This window comes from Aulonocara stuartgranti (genome assembly GCF_965226115.1).
Source record: "Aulonocara stuartgranti genome assembly, chromosome: 22".
Lineage (NCBI taxonomy): Eukaryota > Metazoa > Chordata > Actinopteri > Cichliformes > Cichlidae > Aulonocara > Aulonocara stuartgranti.
The window spans coordinates 11,349,516-11,370,833 of NC_138957.1; the positions used below are offsets into that span (position 1 = coordinate 11,349,516).

The window sequence follows — 21,318 nt, forward strand, 5'->3', positions numbered from 1 at the left end:
TTTGAGACATGATCTGTGGCAAATGACGAGCTCTCAGCCTCTCAGGAGAAAAGAGGGGTTGGAGGAGTGCAGAGAAATTATCCTCAGTGCTTGGAACTTCCCAAAATTTGGCAAACAAACAAACTGACGTCTATCATCTGAAGGTAAGAAAGTCAGGATGCTTTACGCTTCTTGGCTTTTGTTGCCCCAGGCAACAGTTCAGTCTCCTGAGACTCAATAATTGTACAATTAACATCACTTTACATACCTGTGACACACAACAGCCTCCAATATCCACGTTCCACCCACAGCTGAGGTGTTCATGCTATGCGGATTTATTATCTTCAACCTTTTACTGATTTCACAAAACATTTCATCTAGCGCATCATTATATAGATGCAGTAAAATGAGTCACTGAGGAAAAACTGAGCAACGGCAATCAGAAACCCAGCAGCTTCCTTTGAAGTCATCTAAAGTGAACTCCAATGCAGGCATTCATTACTGACGTAGAAAAGTAAGCAAATTAACTTCAGCGTCTAAACATGTTTAGAGATCAGCTTGACAGACAGCATGGTGCCTGCTGGCATTCCTTCATCTGCTCAATAATGATTTGTTGTAGATGAAGAAAAAACTCAACACAACTGTAACACCTGGAGAGTCGAAGTTGGCCTCGTATCTCTCCACAATGACGCCTCCCAGGTCCAGTCTAAGGCCGGCTGGTAGCAGTATCAGCTTCAATAATAACATGCAGGAGTTACCGGCATGAGCCAGCTTATTGTAGGTTGTTGTCTTAAGGGTTTCTGCAACAGCCAATAATATTTCCATGGTCTACATACCACCAATGAACCATATTTAACAAAAACGATACCCTGTGTTGTGAAATGTGCTTAAAAGTGTGTTTGAAAATCTACAGGGTTACTGTACAGATTCATTACTAGCAAAGGCAGTTGCCCATTACATTGACATAAAACAACCCTGCCTGATTATATATTTTTTAAAAAAGCTAGGTTGGTATGAGACTGCACAGGTAGTTCTCTGCAATAAATAAAGGCAAACATGCTGGAGCCTGTCATAGGGCAAGAGGCAGGGTACACCCTGGACAGGTCGCCAGTCTGTCGCAGGGCTAACATACAGAGACAGACAACCATTTGCGCTCACATTCACTCGCACATTCAGACCTATGGACAATTTGGATTAATCAGTTAACCTATCCCCACAAACTGCATGTCTTTGGACTGTGGGAGGAAGCCGGAGTACCCGGAGGGAACCCACGCAAACACGGGGAGAACATGCAAACTCCACACAGAAAGACCCCGGCCTGATGGTGGAATTGAACTCAGGACCTTCTTGCTGTGCGGGAACAGTGCTAACCACCGTGCCACCGAGCTGCTAATATTATCATTATTATTATTATTATTATTATTATTATTGTTATTGTTGTTGTTGTTTACTTAAGATTTCTAGGATACCTTCGTGCTTGCATCTGATTTATGCAGTGTCACTGGATATATTGCGGAGTCACTACTATTGCACTATAGTGCTGCTGCTGGCACTTTGATGCAATAGAGTCACACTTTGAATTAGGTAGTGTGTCACCACTGACAGTAGTTGATTGGAAAAGAAGGAATGAAAAGAGACATGCTGCTGCCTACAAGGTGCAATCATTGATAAAATGTCATCCCCTTATTTTTCAATATTGTCATAAATACAATTATTTCAAATTTCTTGAAATATTTTAATATAATTTTGACGCTATTCATATGTAATGCAAAATAAGGTATGTGTGAGATGATCACTGTAAAGTAAGGTATGTGTAAATGGAGATCATCTATCTGTCAACAACCTAACATGAAGGTAAATGAAACCTGACCCAAACAACATCCACAAAAATTCAAACCTGCTGCTGCCAGATAACTGTTTGTATTGCGTATTTATTTACCATGAGTCTGCGCTCATTAACACAAGTTACAAACTTTTCCATTCTTGACATCATTGATTTAATCTTGATATTTTTACATTCTCTAACATTTATGTTTTAGTTGGCTTTACTTTCATCTTTTTTAATTTCTCTTTTGTTTTATAAATAATTACCTCTTTGTAAAATAACTCATCTTGAACTGTGGGCAGTGACATACTTATGTCAATCATGTTTATGAAAAGTGTTACACGACCCCGTGATTACACATTAGTTTTTACACTTCGTATTCAGTCATTGTGTTTTGTTTTTAACGCTTTGGTTTGGTTTAAGCAGCAAAACTAATTAAAATAGTTTTGGGTTCAAACCACAGACAGTATAAAAAGGCAACTATTGCCAGCATGATGTCCCATGATTGTGAAGTTCTATTGTGAAAGCTTAAACTAGCTTTTTCACCATTGCAATCTGGGTGTCCTAAAAGTGGACATGATGAGTACAGGGGAGTGACTATGACACAGTATGGACACCCCACACTGATTGTCAAGCTTGACTTGTGATTGATAGCTACATAGCCAATGCACTACCCCTGGATAATCCTTCTCTCTGAGTCTAATGATGACCATCATTTCCAAAAGGAACTTTGCGTGACCAGAAAGCAGCAACTGAGACCAAAAGTACAGCAGGAAAGTTTTTACTGTGTGTACAGAGAAAGGGAGCAGGTGGACATTTTCCCACAGACGTCAACCTGGAGTTCACCCCCAGTTAGGAATTAAAAGAATTCCAGAATCATTTTTCCAAACTTGAAAGGTAAATCCATTTTCCATGTATTTTTGCTAGAGAGTGAAAACATTTTTTTTTTAACTTAAAAAAACAACAACAAAATTTAGGACAGTAGAAAAAACTTGTTATTTAAAAAACTACTAAACAACAGGGCTGGGAAATATGAAATTCGTTTTAACAATGCTACATTCATTGCATGGGAATCAACATTGGATTTAGAGCAGGGCGATATGACCAAAAATATTTATCACGATATACATTTGAAAATTTGCGATAACGATATAACTGACGATATAATTGACACTAGACAAAATACTTTACAACTCCACAACTTTATTAGTGCAAAAAAAAAAAACATCACTGTATTTTCACTTAAACAAGCAGCTGTTTGTTTATGTGCATTAAAGTTATATAAAAACGTAACAGTGCAAATTCCTTGCTGACAATTTAACCAAAAGGCATTTCCAGTGGAAATTGGCTGTCATATCCTTAGCATAACCATGTATAATATCCACAAAACTTAAAAAGAGGTTATACACACACAATACGGTAATATTTTGTGGAAGCACAGTACGTATCACTCCGCGAGGCTCCTGTCTACGTTAGCCGTAACGCTCCGACAATACATCAAGCGGTGCGGGTTCGTAGCTTAGTCGTACTAAAACAGTTGACAGATTTTCGAGCGCCGTGTACCACATAACATCGTTTCGAGGTCGGTAAACACAACCAGAATTCATACATAAGGCACACGGGATTATAAGGGGCACCGTCGATTTTCAGAAAAATCAAAGGATTGATTTTAAGTGTGCCGTATTTTCCAACAAACACGGTAATAACGACGGCCCGCTAGCATGCTGTACCAAAAATAGTGCTTTGTTGTGTATCTGACGGACGAAAGCTAAACCTGTTCCACACCACTGAAGTTGCAGTATTTTTACAAACCAATTCTGATTCATCTGTTTCATTCAACGATCCGCTTTCACCCTTCTCATTCTCCGTCGCCGCCATGCTTTTTCCGCCATGTGCGTATGAAAACAAAGGCACTGCACATGCGCGTTTTACCCATATTCTATTGCGATATTTCATTTTCTTATCGTTGCCCAACATTATACTGGTGTTACCGTGAACGGTATGATATGGCCCAGCCCTAGTTGGATTTAGATTCATCTGCATAGTGAGTCTGCAGCAATTCTGCCAACTAATAGCAATTCTAATGAATTGGAGGGTGATGTGAACGCTTTATCCAACTTAGTTAATATGTTAACAGCTCAAACATTCACCAAGAGTAGTCCGGTGTTAAAACAGAAAGCAAAGTGGCAAAAGACTAAAATACTGTATACAACTGATGACTACTGAAGATACATCATACTGAAAGATAGATGGAGCACAAGAACTCGGAGTTCAACCGAGATGGGCACAATGAAGTTTGTTGACGGCGAAACTGCATTTTATCAACTCCAATTCCATAGAGAAAATTGCCTTCAGTACCACAGCAGCAGGCCTGACTTCTCCCTTCATGATAAGAGGAAATCATTTTGAGATAAACTGAAGTAATCATGCTGCAGTTATATATGTATAAAAAAACCACTGAAGTTTGTGAACTCGGTCTGCCATTCGCAGGTCTGAGAACTTCCAAAAAGCCCATGAAGTCTTCACACTGTGATGATTACAACTAAAATTTTAATTTGGTGAAACACCTTTACAAGTTTGCTTTCGCCACGCTGCCAATGAAAGTCTGAGAGACGAACAGCATGAGTGACAACTAACAGCCAAGGCAATTAAAATTTCTCAAAAGCCATCAAAGTGGAGGATTGCACTGACTTCCACCTCATTCAGGGCTCCTTAGCTAGCACTCATTTGTCTGTCAGCCTGCTACTGACTGTCTGAATATGTCTACACATCTGATGCTTGACCTATCCATTTGAATGGAAAAGAAGCCCTCATGTGTTCTGTAATATTTATCCCACTTAATGCTATAGTGCTCATCAGAAAGGTTAAGAGTGAAACATTGGCTGTGCTTTATCATTTCAAATTGATCTTTTTTGCCATTGTATCCATTTTATTCAGCCAAACACATAATTAAAGTCAAACTATCTAACGGTCATAATTGAAAAGGCTTCTAAATGTCCAGTAGAATATGCGGATGGGTTATACTAAATCTATACCCTACATTCATTGGGTTTTTCTTCTTCAGTTTGAAACAGCACTTGCTCTTTTGTCATCTCATTATTGCAAGCTGCAATTATGCTGTACTCATTTTCTTTAAAAACGTGCAGCTATTATGGAATTCACAACTTTTGTATTAAAAAATCTTTTGTTATTTCCCCCAGTAAAAAATCACATCTCATTATTGCTTTTTGTGTGAACACACACGCCATTTTCTCTATTTACAGCCCTCACATTTGCCCCAGGAGAGCTGTGTGTGTGTGTTGGACTATTTTAGCACTGAGCTGGATTCACGCCACTACACACCAAGAACTCCCCTCTTTACATCCTCCCAACAGACCATGAAAGCGCACCTTCTCGTGTCAGCGCTCACTTTCGTTGCGATCTTTTCCAGCTTACTTCCTCCAATATCAGAATCCTTGGAGCCGCATGTCAGCGCTGCTTAGTGTCGGAGCTCACTCACGTGGTTTCGTTTCAAGATTAAATTACATTCTTGCTTTTATTCCTCAGAGCCCCCGCTAACAGGGGGCCGGGCACCTTTAAACAACACGCCAGGTGTCACCTCAGCGATCACACGTTCTCTAGGCCAGACTTTGGAGCTGAGGTGCAAACACAGCTACACTCGGCAGAATTATAAAGTGGTGCTGCCACTGCACCTTCTTGTGTTTTTGCTCCGATCAACATTAAAGCTGCATGACACAACTTCTTGGCAGCCTCAAAAAGGCAGCAAAAGGGATATGTTAAAACTTCAGTACCTGCAAATCCGACAACAAACTGCCAGGCTCAGTCTTTGATGATTTATTCCAAGAGCTGTGTGGGGAACCTTAAGTACCAACCAAAAGTGTTCTTAGCATCACATAACTACAATTGGCAAAAGTTTGCAGTGACAGCTTGGTCAGATGAATGACAAACGAACTCTGTAAAACACAACTCAAATCATTTTCCTTCCACCTTAAAGAATTTTCTCGAAGAATCTTTCCTCGTGTGAATCTACTGTAGATTGCAAAGCCTAGTTGTGAATATCAAGGAGGCATAAATAGAAACAATCTGATTTATATGTAAATCTCAATGTGTACCCACAAGTGGTAACCGTGATGATGCATTACAGTCCTATTTCCAAACGTTAAAGCATTAGTGTCTTAGCAACACATAGGCAGCCTGTCACGCAGACACCTAATCTTTAGGTCACTGTTGTCACTGAGAGATTAAGTTGCTGACCCCAAACTATAACGGCTCTTAACTTGAATCCAGCTGGGGAATTAATTCACAGTCTTTCACTCCCCTCGAGTCTTAAGCATAAAATACTCCAAAATACATTTCAAAATGAACAGGCATGTTACCAAGTTCGCTTTACTTCTGCTTGCATTTCATTCAGTTCAATTCAGCTTTCTACCTCAATATACTTACAATATTAGAAAGAAAATTCAACAATCACATGGCCCACTATGAGCAAGCACTTGGTGACAGTTGGAGGAACAACTCCCTTTTAACAGGAAGAAACCTCTAGCAGGACCGAGCTCAGGGAGGGGCGGCCATCTGCCGCGACTAGTTGGGGATGAAGGGAAAGAGAAGAAAGCAAAGAAAGATGGGACAAAACAGGCAAACTGTGGAAGAGAGAGTCTGCATTTAAGAATTCCTAATGATTAAATGCAGTAGTGGTGTATAAACACACAGAGAGCAAAAAGAGATGAGGGAAAAATGAATGCTCAGTGTATCATGGCAAGTCCCCCAGCAGCCTAAGCCTATTGCAGCATAACTAACGTCAGGGTCACCTGATCCAGCCCTAACCATACGCTTTATCAAAAGGAAAGTTTTAAGCCTCATCTTGAAAGCAGAGACAGAGTCTGTCTCCTGAATATAAACTTGGAGCTGTTTCCAGAGTAGAGGGCCCTGACACCTGTTCTAATTTTGAAAACTCTAGGAACCAAAAGTAAGCCTGCAGTCTGACTCTGAAGCCCTCTTTTAGGATGATTAGATACTATGAGGTTGTTAAGTTATGACAGAGCCTGATTATTCAAGATTTTCTACTTAAGGATAAAGATTTTAAAGCCAATGAGGAGAAGAAGCTAATATGGGGGAAAAAATGGTCTGTCAAGCCAGTCCCAGTCTAACTTTTCAGCATCACTCTGACACGTGATGTTGGTAATTTTTGATTTATTGCACGAATGGATGAAAACAGTCCAACATATTTGTTTAATGAGCACTTTGAAGGACATATCTTGGACAAAAATGACTTCTGAATTCTTCACAGTGTTACTGGAGGCCAGCAGTACAGTAACCGTAGTTTAGTGTGAATCTAGAATTGGAAAAGTAGAGGTCATCCAGGTCTTTATGTCTTTATTACTTTTCTGCAGTTTAACTAATTGGTGCAGTTATCTGGCTTCATGGATACATAAAGATGCGTCTCATCTGCACTGCAATGAAAATGTATGCAGTGTTTTCTAATACTATTGTTGACAACTTTAAACAACATGTAGAGGTCTTTATTTCTGATGCTATTCAACATGCTAAGGTTGCTGCTACCGTGATTTTTGTATCAATAGAAAAAAACAGCAAAATTTGCGACAATCATTTGATTATCTGATCCAAAGATAACTAATCGGTGAATATCATGGGTGGTGAGCTGTCTTTAGCAGTGAAACAACATGAGCAGTATCTCAAGTTATGATGCAGTAGTGCGAAATGCTTTAACGAGGTTATAAACACATGGAAAAAATGTTGGCAAGTAATGATAAGATTTAAAATTCCAGCACCCAATCAGAAGGTCTAAGAGTGCATGAGAATGACTTAAACAAGGGACATCAAGGATTTGCAAACAATCTGGACAGAAGCAAGAAGTAGGTACTCTTTCTGATATACATCCATATATAGATATTCAAAATGTTGGATTTTTAAAAAAAGATTTATCCGCATTTGGTGATGGCATTCCAAATACGAACGCTGTCGACAGAGAATCTGCTCAGTGCCCTCTGGTGGACAAACCACTACTCATAACGTATAACTTTTTACATTTTTCATGTATCAACTGTTATTAAAGCCGATAGATCAGCAAATAACTGATATTGTTCGATATATGGGTCCAATCATCTTTGGGGTTTGGAAGTGAACTGACATTTGAAGAAAATGTATTGAGCTGTAGAAAATCACGTTGGACATTTTTTGCAATTTTATGACAAAGTCACACCATAGAAATTCACAAATTCATCTATACTGCATTGCAGTTTTGCAATGACAGCGTTCTTTGACGGATATACTTAAAAGAGAAGCAGCAGGTGAAAATGCACTTAGCAGAATCTGATTTAAATGTGAATTTACACACTTTTTCACTCCTACTGTGTGACAACAGCCTTCAGTCTGTCACAGAAAGGGCCGAGGTCCACCGCAATGACCCAAGACATATGCAATTAGAACTAGCTTTGACTTTCTCCATGGAAATCAGTGTCTAATCTTGGTGATATGAATAAAAAGAATGTGAATCAGTGGTGTTGAAACATTTTGTCTGCTATTTCATGCGAGATCAGAAGACAGGTGGCTTGTTACAATAAATCTTGCCCACAGAATCCACTCGATCCTAGAGAGCAGGGAGTGGCTCGGTGCACGGCTGTTCAGCAACTGGCTCTGGTGATCGTGTAACTGATACCTACATACCAAAGTATTTATATCGCACTGCCAACATTCACACAAGCTGAAGAGCATTTGAGAAAAGTCAACTTGCACTTTCACATGAGACAAACTTGATAAGGGGCTGACTGCGGGCTGTTTTTTTTCTCTTTCTAATCTTATTCCACAAAATTCTTTAAAAGATAACGTCCCACGGCCTTTAGGAGTCTTCACACACTACTTCAGCCATTTAAGTGTTAAACTAGCCACAGGCAAAATGAAAAGGATTTGAACTCACAGCTCAGACAGGCTCTGTGGCTTTCAGGTAATATAGCTTCAAAATGTGTTTTCCTCTCTGAGAACACTTCAAAACTGTCTATCAAGAGTTTGACTGATCCACACAGAGAATATCTGGACCAGCTGTCAGTGCGGTTATTCCGAGCACAAACACTGACATTACTAATTCATCTCTATGGTTGCTGCTTTGTAGCAGCAGGCAACACACTCCAAAACAGCTCTGAGGGATGACTGTGTTACAAAGTGAACAAATCACCCGATGCATCCGCAACATAATCATGCAAGATGTTCCATCAGAGCTATTAACACACAAGAAATTTAAACATCTGCAATATAAGATCCAATGAGGGATGACTTATTACTGAGAGGAGATTTACTTTCTGTGAGATGACACATTGGTTTAGAAAAAAAAAACACCCAATGAAGCCTGAACAACTGGAAAAATAGCAGTAAACGTCAAACGCAGGCAGACACTGCTGAATCCTCTTTCGTTTTCGAGCTTTTTGACTTTTTATATTTGATCTTGAAAACACACACACACACACACCACTGAGCACTGTCATAAAATGATGCTGTGAGGATGCAGGCAATGTCACGTTTAATGTCCAGTGAAATATTAACGTGCCACTGTTTACACAAAGGACAAAGTTCACAGCACCGAAAGCGAGACGGGAGCGCGTTTAAACAGTTGAACGCGCACTCAGAGGCAACTTTTTTTTCAAGTTAGGGAACCACAGTCGGAGCAGAAGACAATTTGACTTCAGCATAAATCTGTAAATTGCAGGGACATGGCGGTTTTAACCCCTCACAGTCAACTTTAAGACTGTAACTCTTGCCTTCGGACTATGCCTCGCCATACCCAAACTAAGTATTTCTCTTTTCTCTTCTTTTACCTGTTGGTCCCTCCATGCTATCTGCGTAGATCCTGATGGCCAGCATCAGTAGCAATGCTGCTGAATACATGTTGGCAGAAGAAGTAAAGTCCAGCTCGTCACAAGAAGCAAATCCTAGAGGAAACTCCAGCAGCAGGAGCAACAACAGCGGCAGGACTGGAGAGAAGTTGCGCGCTCAGCTCCATTCATCGCCGCCTGCACTGATCCCTCCACATCCCGCACAGGGAGCATCTGATTTCAAGCTAAAGCGTTCAAAAGAGCCCCCCTTTCCTGTAACGGCTCCGCTACTTTTTTTTTCTGTGTGCACTGCGAGCAAGCGGGACGCAGGAATGCGGGTCTGCGGCGCCTCCATGTGGCGAGGAAGGGGAGCTCACGGCCGGAGAGCCACACGAAGCCAAGCGCTTGGTTTTAATTGCGCGGAGGCAGTCAGTTTCTTCAAGAATCACGTTTAACTCAATAAAAGAATGCAAAAATAAGGAGATAAGCCATGAAGAAAACAAAGAAAATAAAGTCATGATGTTTTTATATATAATATTATAAAAGGCAGAATTCATTTTTAGGAATCCCAGATGATGAAATGATAAGATAAATACTAGAAATATCAGATTTAAAAGTCAAAGTCATGAGCTAGTGTAAATGAAAATAAATTCAATTTTCGATTAAATCTGAATTCTGAATAAGAAAATTTTCAGGTAATGGAAAATGATTATTTGAGATTAAAAAGTGAAATGAAATCTGAAGCTACAATGGCCATTTAGTCAAACAGGAGAGAACAGCTGGTCAAGGGAGTCAGGGTTTGTCCAGGTGTCCAAGTTTAAAAATATAAAAAGAGTTTATACATAAGTTATTGTTTAAAATATTAAATAATAATTCCAGCTCTTACTGCAGTTTTGAATATGACTTTCTTTTCTTTCTTTTTTTTTAAAAAAAGCATAGCCTCCAAAGTTTGTGGGGGCGAGCTGTATCAGCACAATATTAAACATACATTTCAGGGGGATATTTTTCCTCAGTCTTCCCTTTAAGTGCATTTTTGGCTTCCAAGCAGCTTTATTCCAGCTTGGCCCTTGCTCTCCATTATTATGCTAAAAAGCAACAGATTAAATTCTGACTCACTTGTGGTGAGATATTTAAGCACTAACACCTTGCCAAAGGCTGCCCGAGCACTGTCTGCTCTCTGCGGTTGTATATATTGTGTATTAATATGATGTGGAAGAGCTGTTCTCTCTGTCAATATCTAGCATGCTGCTTTGTGGCAGCAGGGTGGCGATGTGATGAAGTGAGTGTGTTGTACCTGGACAGCTTGGTTTCAAGCCACCGATGAAAAGCCGATGGCAAAGTCAGCTGCTGATTCTCATTTTCCAGCTCCAGCAGTGCCATTCTGCAGGTGACCTCTGACTTTGCCTCTGGGGTTTGTTTTAATTAATGTTTGCTTAGCAGACATCACCGGCTTCTTGTTTGAAATATTTTTGAAATATTAGATACAAATAAATGATCATTCTTTATGAATGAATTCTGCTTCTTGTCTTTTTGGTCTTGATGATTTGATCCAGTCTCACTTTTCAGATTTAAGTCAACTTAAGTCAGAAACAACAACTCTTAACCCAAACAATGAGTTCCTCAGTTTTTGAGAAGCATTTTTGTGGTATGGTTTTGGTCCACTTGTGCCATTTGATGGCAAGGGTCACTGGAAATTAGGCCAGTAGTTCTGAAGTTTGTCCTATAAGGCAAGATTTCTACCCACTTTGGAGTGATCCATTGGAGGATGATAGCGCTGTCACAGTAATCAGATCTTGATAGTGTTGACAAGTGAGATTTAAACCACTGCCATCAGCAAAACACCAAATGAGGGACTGCCTTTTGGAGAGCAAATGATTATTGCCTTTAGCAGCATTTTAGAGTCTTGTAGAAAGAAGTGTACTGAAAATGTTCTGACACGTTTTTTTCTTGAAACTGTCATTCATCTACATTATGACTTTTAAGATAGAAAGAGCTGGAGGTACAGATTTAAAGATGGTTTGATTTTCACTCGGCATGACCAGGATTAGAAACAAGTATATCAGGTGGGCAGCTCAGGTTGAGCAGTTTTCAGGCAAAGTTGAGATGATTTGTGTGCAGAGGTGAAAAAATGGTGACTATGAAGCTGCCAGGAGGGAGGAAAAGAGGAAGACCAACTAGAAGGTGAATGGATGTAGTGAATGAGGACATGTAGGGGCTCGATGTGACAGAGGAGGATGCTAGGTAGATGGATGATCAACTGTGGCAATACCTAAAGGGACCTGTCAGAAAAAGAAGAAGAAGAAGAAGAAGTAGAGATATGGCAATTCATTTTTTCACAAGTATCCAATGGAAGGGGAGGGGGGACACTCATTCCAATATTTTGTGCATATAGCTTTCAGCGAGCAACATACAAAGCTTGATATATGATTTGGACAATCAGATTTAAAACAGCAATTCATGTCAAGATAAGTAATTTATCTAACTGCTGAACTACCTGTGACCCTTTCCATTGAGTGAAAGAAAAAATCAGACAGGCTTTTATGCTCTGCAAGCCAACAGAACAAAACAAGTGAAAACTGCTGAAGTAGACGTAATATCAGCTGGAATAATACCCAGATTTTGAGGCAGGGTCACTCTGTGAGATGGAGCTTTAGATGAACCTGGCAAAAAAAAAAACCCAGTGGTGATAGCTGACATGCCGTTTTAGCCTACAGGTTGTTTGGGAGGGTTCCCTTTTCTTTTTTGATGTACACGGAGGATTCAATTCCCGAAGTGTGACAGACTATAATCCTTTCATTTAGTTACCAAGTACATGAAAACTTCTCCCTTTGTTCACTCTAGTTTAGGAGGAAAGACCAACAGGGCTACTGGAAGAGTCTGTAGACCTTTCTTGCAGCCCTAGAGTTCTTCAAGCTGAAGCTAGCATTTAGAGGCCACAAAGCTAAAAATGGGCACATGGCTCTGAAGGCTGCTCTCAAAATAAGTTCACCACAGTTATTTTATTGTGAATAATCCTACTACGGTTTCTAATATAATATTACGTTTTTCTATATATGACTTTTCTGATTTATAAATTATTTAAAAAAATAGAATACAGACTAAAACATCTAAAGTGTATACATAGAAGTAAAATGTGAATAATATAATAGCTTGGAAACCACAACTTGCTATTTTAATTCAGCACATCACAGTCCATAAGTCTCTGAGACAAACTCTGAAAACCTGCTCACAGGAGCATCGTGGATCGCCAATAAAGCCAGCACCGAGATTTACCAACAGTGTTAAGTAGAACCACACAAATGAGTTAGAAAAAACACTCACATTACCTGGTGTTGTACCACCCTTGTAGCAACATCAAGAAAATGATCCCAATATACAGCATACAATATAATACCTGCTTGTCTTCACATTTTTTGGTCTGAAAGTGAAATGGACTGTTGGTCCTTTTATTGATTTGAGCTCGGGTAAAGTAGTCCTAAGCCCTTACAGCTAGAAAGGCTGAGTAGTAATGCAATGACCCAGACTGTGAAAGGTACTTTTATCCTCTGGTCTTTGATTCTCTGCAGGACCATTCCAAAGTGACAGGGCCATAGTTTGGGAGTCGGTGGATAAATAGCCATGCAAACTCTGTGATGGTCACTCAGCCTTTTATTTTGAAAAATTACCAACCAACTGCAGGCCGAAGTGCAGCCAACTCTTCCCTATACCTGTTAGATTTGTGCACTGGCCCATATCCACTTGGCTGTAGCTTCAGATGGTAGTGAGCCATGTTGCTGCTCCAAAGACAGGAAAAGCAGGATCAAGACTCTTTATTACCCCTGCCTATGAAAAATTGATTTTGTGGCCTCAAGGCTTTTAACTTGTGTCTAGGAGATATTTATTTTAAGACGAGAGTAGGAGAAGGGAGGACGGGGGAGCTGCTTCATTTGCTAGGCTGTAATAATTCAATGTAATTTTTTATACTATTGGGAGAGATTGATATATTGGTGTGAGTGATATAGTGGTCCACATGCCCTTCAAGTCTAATATCTTCCTCCATGTTCATGTTAACAGCTCGCCAATAAAGTACTTATATTACATGTTATATAACCAGTTAATTTGTTCACAGTAATTCTGCTATATTTCATGTCAGCTGTGTCACCTGTATTGTAGCTTGGAAACTATAAAGGCGGTAAGCTCAGAGCCCCAGCTGGTGATCATGATTAGGCAAACACCCACCAGCAGAAATAGCAATTTGTTACATCTGCAGAGAAGCACAGAGTTATTCTTCTTACATGGCCCAAAGTACCTATTTTTAGGGTTTACATCACTTTCTTTCTTCCGGCCTGTTGCAGTCTCATGTCGGGCTTAAACATGAATTGATTTTAATTTGAACTTTTCTTCTATCAGAGAGAATTGTCTACTTGTTACAGAGTATTCCCAGTCATTCCCAGACATTGTCTCCACTTTAATTTCTGTGGGGAAGAGTATGTGATTTCCCCTAACCACTGACTAAAGCTTGTAAACAACTTGATGACACTGTTGGTCCCAAACATTGTGTTGACTGGCTAATTGTTTGTCTTCCTACGGCACTCGCTGGACTTGGGTATCGTGTTTAGACAAATTATTCAACTCAGTAAAGTAGATGGAGTCTAAGGGATGATTTTTGAAAACAGTTTCTGTGACTCTGCAGCATTTTTGTGCATAATATTTGATTTTCAAAGAGTGGATAAAACCATCTTTGAATATGCATGAACACCTTGAGTTGGTGCTTCACTACACATTCTCTTAATTTTAAGATTTTACATATCAGTACATAATATGTTTCCAGTCCTTACCTACATTTTGGTTTGGTTTAGTTTTTTACTAAACCTCTGAATAGAGTTTTAAAGGGGAAAATTTTGTGCTTTCTATATTATTGTTGCAGTTTTCAAGTCAACTAAAGCGTAAAACAAAAAAAAGCTAACGGCTACTTTCTTGATGTTTGAGAACTAATGTGTGTTGGCATCAGTCCAAAACAGGAGGTCAGCAGGTCAGTTAGTGCAAAGCTTTGCCATAGTGAGTCTGGGCAGGGTCAAACTGACGGTTTTTATTGTCAGTTTTACAGTTTATGGTTTATAAGGAAATATTGTTGCACCATAGGATACTTGTGTCACTTGTTGCTTACAACAACCTGCTACACTGTGGCTTAAATATTGCTGAGCTACCAGGAGTGTTCCGTTCACTGTCTACACTATGCTGTAGAAATTTCAATTGGAATCTGAAGGCTTGCGAAACTTTATTTTACTCTGTTTGGTTGACCACTCATCTCACAGGTGTGGGTGGGGCATTTCAAAAGTAAAAGTGGCTTCAAGTCCTCATTCTCCAAAGGTCTTCAGGCAGGAGCGTGGGACAGACACAAAGTTTAAGTTCTGTGTCCTGAGTGAGGACGTTAAATGGTTATCAGGCACATACGAGGAACACAGCTGAGTAACAGCAGATCAGGATGGATAAAAAATGAACCGTGCTGATATGAGCAGAAGAAGACATTGCCAAAAGATATTCCTGATCAAAGGGGCGACATTTTCTGGAGCAGCAATCAAAACCACTGTTTTGCCCGCAATGCGATGTAAGAAATTCTTCTAATAGCACTAAGGCAGTCAAGCGTAGCCTATAGGCCTCATTAGGAAAAATATAGCTGGCTGTCATGGCAAATATAAAAGGAATAAAGGTTTGGCTCCAGAACCAAAACAGTGAGAATGTCTTCAGTAGAGATGGAAAGCATCTGTTATATAACATTTAAATATTTTACTGTGATGATCATCGGTGCCAAAAGCAGACCTGACTGAACACCAGAATCCTCAGAGGGGTGCTTTCAATACAGAGGATCATTTACAGTGGTGGTGACCTACTAATCATAAGTCATAATTAAGACACAAAACTAATGATCAACAGGAACATCTTTCTTCCTCTACATCAACATTTTATTGACCTATCCATTGACCCTGACCTTCTTGAAGGCAAACATATTTTTGAGGCAATTTGTGAAATAACTGATGATGTCTGCTAAGACCAGTAGAGGTCACTTAATAAAATGTAACTATGGGTTGGTTCATGTAAGATATTCTTTTTCATTTTTTATGGAGAGCCATTAGGGACAGCTATTAACTCATTCACTGCCAGCCATTTTCAAATGGCTGGCAGTGAAACAAAACAAGACTTGCACCACATTTTTGTCTCACTGCGCAATCCCTTACGTGCGCAAACCCTGCACCTCCTTGCAGGTCTACTTTTACTGCTGGTGGGCTTCAGTTCAACTTACGTTGACTGCCATTGACGTCTATAGACGTCAATGGCAGTCAACGTAAGTTTTTCAATTGACGTCTATAGACGTCAATGGCAGTGAATGAGTTAACACCGTTTCTACCTGACATGCTCAGGCTACACATTTCAGAAGTTTCTTTTTAGCTATATATACTCTTACAGGTGCAAGCTTTAATATGTTAGCTGGTGAAGAGAAACTTTAATTTCAATTCAATTCAATTTTACAATTTCATTTTTTAATAAATAAAGTATTTAATAATGCAATTTTATTTCTCTTGCACCAAATCACAGCATCACTTACCTCAAGGTGCTTTATATAGTTAGGTAAAGACCCACCAATAATACAGAGAAAACCTTAACAATCAGATGATTCAATATGAGCAAGTGCTGTGGCAACAGTGGGAAAGAAATACTCTCTTTAAACAGGACGGAAACCTCTGGCAGAACCAGGCTTGGACAAAGACCTGCTGCGGAAGAGAGCCATAAATTAATAATAACCAATGATTAAATGCAGAGTCGTGTATAAACAAGTAGTGAGTGAAAAACTGTGAATAAGGAAGAAACACTCAGTCCGTCATGAGAAGCCCCCAGAAACCTAGGCCTATTGCAGCATAAAGAAGATAACTGCCTTCATGGATAGATAAAGTTGGGTATCATCTGTAAAGAAGTGAAAATGTATGCCATGCCTTCTAATGATACTAAGGCAAGCATGTATAATGTAAAGAGAAGTGGTCCTGGCACTGAACCCTGTGGAGCTCCATATGTGGAACTCTCCATTTACATGAACAAATTGGAGTCTACACAGATATGATTCAAACCACTGCAGCGTAGTACCTTTAATACCTACAACATGCACTGATCACAGGTGGTCAACAGTACTGAAGGCTGCACTGAGGTTAAGAATGACAAGCACAGAGATAAGTCTACTGTCAGGGGCCATAATAGAATAGAATAGAATAGAATAGAATAGAATAGAATAGAATAGAATAGAATTCAACTTTATTGTCATTGCACATGCACAGGTACAGGGCAACGAAATGCAGTTTGCATCCATCCAGAAGTGCTTTAGTGATATAGATATATTACAATATATATTAGCAATAATATAGATATGTAAGTATATTACAGAAATGGGTCTATTATGTTATAATGTACACGGTATGAGGTATGTTGTGAATATTCTATAACTCTAGGTATGTACAGACTGTAGTGAGTACAAGCTATGTACAGGCTATGAACAGGATATAAATATGAAAAACTATACAGAATATGAAATAAATAACTTTACAGAATCTGAGATATACAGTTATACAGAAATGGGAACTATGCAAGTTGTAAACAGTTGTAGGATTAAAGATTATCGAATGTACAGAATGATTATTTACACAGAGCTATACAGTAGTGCAGTTAAGATAAGTGAGATATAATTCCTACAGAGGCTATATAAAGTGCTAGAAGATCATTTGTAACCTTCACTGTTTTTGTTCTGTGACAAGCTCTGAAACCTGTCAGAAACTCTTCAGATAAGCCATTTCTCTGCAGATGATCATGTAGTTGTTTTGTGACTACTCTAAGAATTTATGAAATAAAAGGAAGGTGACTTTAATACCACACAGCAACATATATGCATGCAATTTACTACTTTGGTTATCGTGGCAATATTATTTTAAGTTGATATAGAAAATTCTCCCAGGAGAACACTTACATACTATTATGCCAGAGCAAAATATTCTTTTAAAATCCTGTTTTTTGTCAATTAGTTCTAAATAATAAGTAATCAAAACAAACACCAAGGATCGTCTGTATATACTGAATTCTTGGCCAGTTTTCCTATAATTTTACTTAAACACCGGACTATATTACACAGATTAAATCCTATCGTACATCGAGACCAGTGCACTCCTGGTGTATGGTGTTCTAGTTTGGGTGCACAAAGCTACGGACACCCTACCAGGAGTGCACTGCTGCTGCTGTTGTGGTGTTTGTGTTACATTTGAAGTGATTTAATATGAATGGAAAGGTAAACGAAGGGTTGCAGAGGAAGCTTTTGAGCAAGCGGATGCTAAGCTGCTGCGGTAGCACTTTTTATCACACGCTTCCTGAGTCAGACCTTTAGCTGTGGTCTTATTATTCACAATATGTTCTGTATACAAGTAGCTCAGTAGATATAAGTCACTGGTCAACATGAGGTCTCGGCTGTTTCATAATTTATCTGAGCAGCAGAGCAGATAGCCTGTGTTTCCACTTGTTACTGCGCTGCATAAATTACATCTAACGTTTTAGTATAAACAGCCTGTTTTTAATGTTAGGGTGGCCTATTTTTAATCAGCCATGTGGTCAAATATTCACACCAGATTGTGCTTTCCTCCACAGCCAACAGATTTTTTATTTAGAGCGGCCTGCTTGACAAATCTGAATTGGTACAGAACACACCACAAAAACAGTACTTACTTTCATGCATTTAAAAAGTTTGACCACTCATTTTTCACAGTTATTATAGTGCATGGTGACAAATTATAGGCTCAGTTATGTAAGCACTGGGTATTCAGCACAGTTCTGCATGCACCTGTTTTTAGCGAGTAATGCGGGTGGGCGGGAAATACCAATGCAAATGCCTGGGGTGGTATGCAGGGAAGTAAAGTTTGGAGCGTTAACTGCAGTCACATCACAGTGTCTACAGTGGGTTGACATTTTAACCGCTGTTCTGCTAATGGAATGTAAGCAACACCTGCAACATTTACAAAATGTGTATGCAATACTCTCTACGCATTGGTTAATGTGCTCAATAAAAAAAAAAAGAGAGAGAGAAAGAGTGTCATGGTCCCCGTGTCTCGCCAGCTGACCCCACGCTAGGTGACATGTTTTGTTTTCTGCTCCCTGTCTCTCTCCTCTGCTGGGGCAGTGCTCATTACTGGCTCCCGCCCATGGCCCAAGCCCCTTTGTTCAGTCACCACACCTGCTGATGATCCCCAGTACTCCTAAGTCCTACTTAATAATAATAATAACTTTATTTATAAAGCGCTTTTAAACAAAGTGCTGTACAGCTATTTGAAACTAAAAAGAGGAATAAATAAAAGGGATAAATAGCAGTACAAGTAAAAACACAATACAAGTTAAAAACAAAAAGAATTTGAAAACTAAAAGACGTAGAATTAAGACATGTAAGACAGGGTGAACAGATGTGTCTTCAACTTAGTTTTAAAAGCCTCCACAGAACATGCCTGCCTAATATTTTGAGGGAGGTTGTTCCACAAGAATGGGGCACGAAAAGAAAAAGCACGCTCTCCAACTGTCTTTTTTCTGGCTCTAGGAACCTCTAGAAGGCCAGAGTCCTGAGATCGTAGAGCACGGGATGGAACATAAAGGTGTAAAAGGTCGGAGAGGTATGAAGGTGCCAATCCATTTAAAGCCTTGTAGGTGAGCAGCAGGACCTTAAAATCTGCTCGAACCTGAGTGAAGAGATCTCAGAACAGGTGATGTGCCCAATACTGACCACAACTTCTTTATAGCCCAGGCTGGTAGAGGATCCAAAGAACAGGTTGTACATCGAGCTGCTTTTACAACCTTAGTTAATACGGACAGGGAAACAACCTTGAAGTCAGAGAACAGTTCATCAGTACCAACAGGCAAAGCAGCTGAGTAGTCTGACGAACAGCTTGAGGAGGGAGTAATCTGAGTCCTAACTGTTTCAGCCCTGTTTCTGAAAAACATAAGAAAGTCGTGAGCTGTCAAATTAGAGCAGCAGAGAGTTGACTTACTCTCTGTAAGTTGTGACACTGTGTTGAATAAGAGTTTTGAGTTATGCTTATGACTCATGATGAGATTTGAGAAATAATTTCAATTCAATTTAATTCAATTTTATTTATATAGCACCAAATCACAACAAAAGTCGCCTCAAGGTGCTTCATAGATACAATTTGCTGTCATTACTTAAAACAGCGGTCCTACGCTACTCATCGCTGGATCATTGAGCAATCTGCATCTTTCCTGGATCTGTCCCTGCAAACCTGCAAACCCTACCCTGTGCGCGAGAGGCTGCAGAGGAGAGTGGAGTGGGGGGGGAGGCAGAGTATAGCTGGACAGGTCACCAGTCTATCGCAGGGCTAACACAGACACAGACAACCATTCACATTCACACTTATGGGCAATTTAGTTTCCCCAATTATTACTTTCCCCAACTTTATTTTTTATTTTTCTTTATTTTCAGTTATTACAGTCAGAACTGACAGGAAAGAGAAAGCAAGAGAGGTTAGAAAGAGAGTCAACAGAAAATTGATCCATGCTGTAAAAACTGAGGTGGTTGAAAAAGCTTTGAAAACAGTTTCCAAAATCTTTTATTCTTAAGGAAAATAATAGGAAACCTCAAAGGTGTAGTCTTAGTTTAGCAGTATTAGCTTTGGCTACATGAAGGCAGCAAACAAACCTATAAACACAATGACAAATTTTGTTGAGCCTATCAAAAGGCAACAGTAAAGAAGTAAAATATAAAAATAAGAATTAAAAACAAAACAAAACATAAAAATGCCAAAAACAGTTTCAAAAGCAGTTTCTCAATTTCCCATATCAGGCAGGTCAATAACCACAAACTGGTCCTAGTGAATTCATTTTCATCACTACAAGCATTCTGACAATTTCATCAAGTTAGTGTCAGACAGACACAATTTATCTTTTGTAATAAAAGCAGCAGTTTCCAAGGCCCAATTTACAGGCCTTTAAAATCCTAATATTCCCTGCAGTAAAAAAAACAAAAACAAAACACCCTTAAAATACAGTCGTCCACTTATTTATTTTGAATGTAGCACTTACCCAGCACAAATAATAAGGGCTGATAGAGTTTAGCGCTTGATATTAAACAGTATAATCTGTTTTCCATTTTCATGGCCACTGCGTCACCCGGCTCCTCCATTTCTCCAGCTGAGCAACAATGACCAGTCAAGAGACCCAGATGATTTCCCGTATATAAACAGCTTATTTCTTTGTCGTGTTGTGCAGCATGGCCTTCAGCTACATTAGCATCAGCCTTCAGTGCCTGAAAACAACAACAGTGAAAGTGTTTCTTATGTGTTGAATTTTCCATAGAACCCAATTACAAAATGTCTCATTCATGTTCTCAGTCTGTGATTTGGTAACTTCTCTTGTTGCTCGTTTTTAATTGTAACAACAACAACATAGAAGAGTCGGCATTCTGGCAAAGGCAAACTTGGCATACATTAAAAGAACCTCTGTTTAACATACAAATCTTTATAGTTAGACTACAAACAAACTCGTGGGGACAAAACGTCTGTCTCCACGAGTGACTGTTGGTGCCCACAAGTATAGTGACATGCCAATTTTCTGTCCTCACAAAAATGTCTAAACATTTACGTACACACACACACACACACACACACACACACACACACACACACA

The 21,318-nt window shown here is 39.4% G+C and overlaps 1 protein-coding gene across 4 annotated transcripts in view; it reads right to left on the bottom strand.

Annotated features, from left to right (window-relative positions):
- LOC309698717 (receptor-type tyrosine-protein phosphatase U-like) overlaps positions 1-10,112 on the bottom strand; it is a 263,712-nt gene extending 253,600 nt beyond the window's left edge. For 2 of the 4 annotated variants that reach the window (XM_082521358.1, XM_082521357.1), the window contains exon 1: positions 9,631-10,112. In XM_082521358.1, the coding sequence (XP_082377484.1) occupies positions 9,631-9,700 (70 nt within the window). In that variant the 5' untranslated portion in view covers positions 9,701-10,112. The remainder of the gene's footprint in view (positions 1-9,630) is intronic. The other 2 variants (XM_082521360.1, XM_082521359.1) reach the window with 1 other exon arrangement.
- Positions 10,113-21,318: the final 11,206 nt, after the last annotated feature.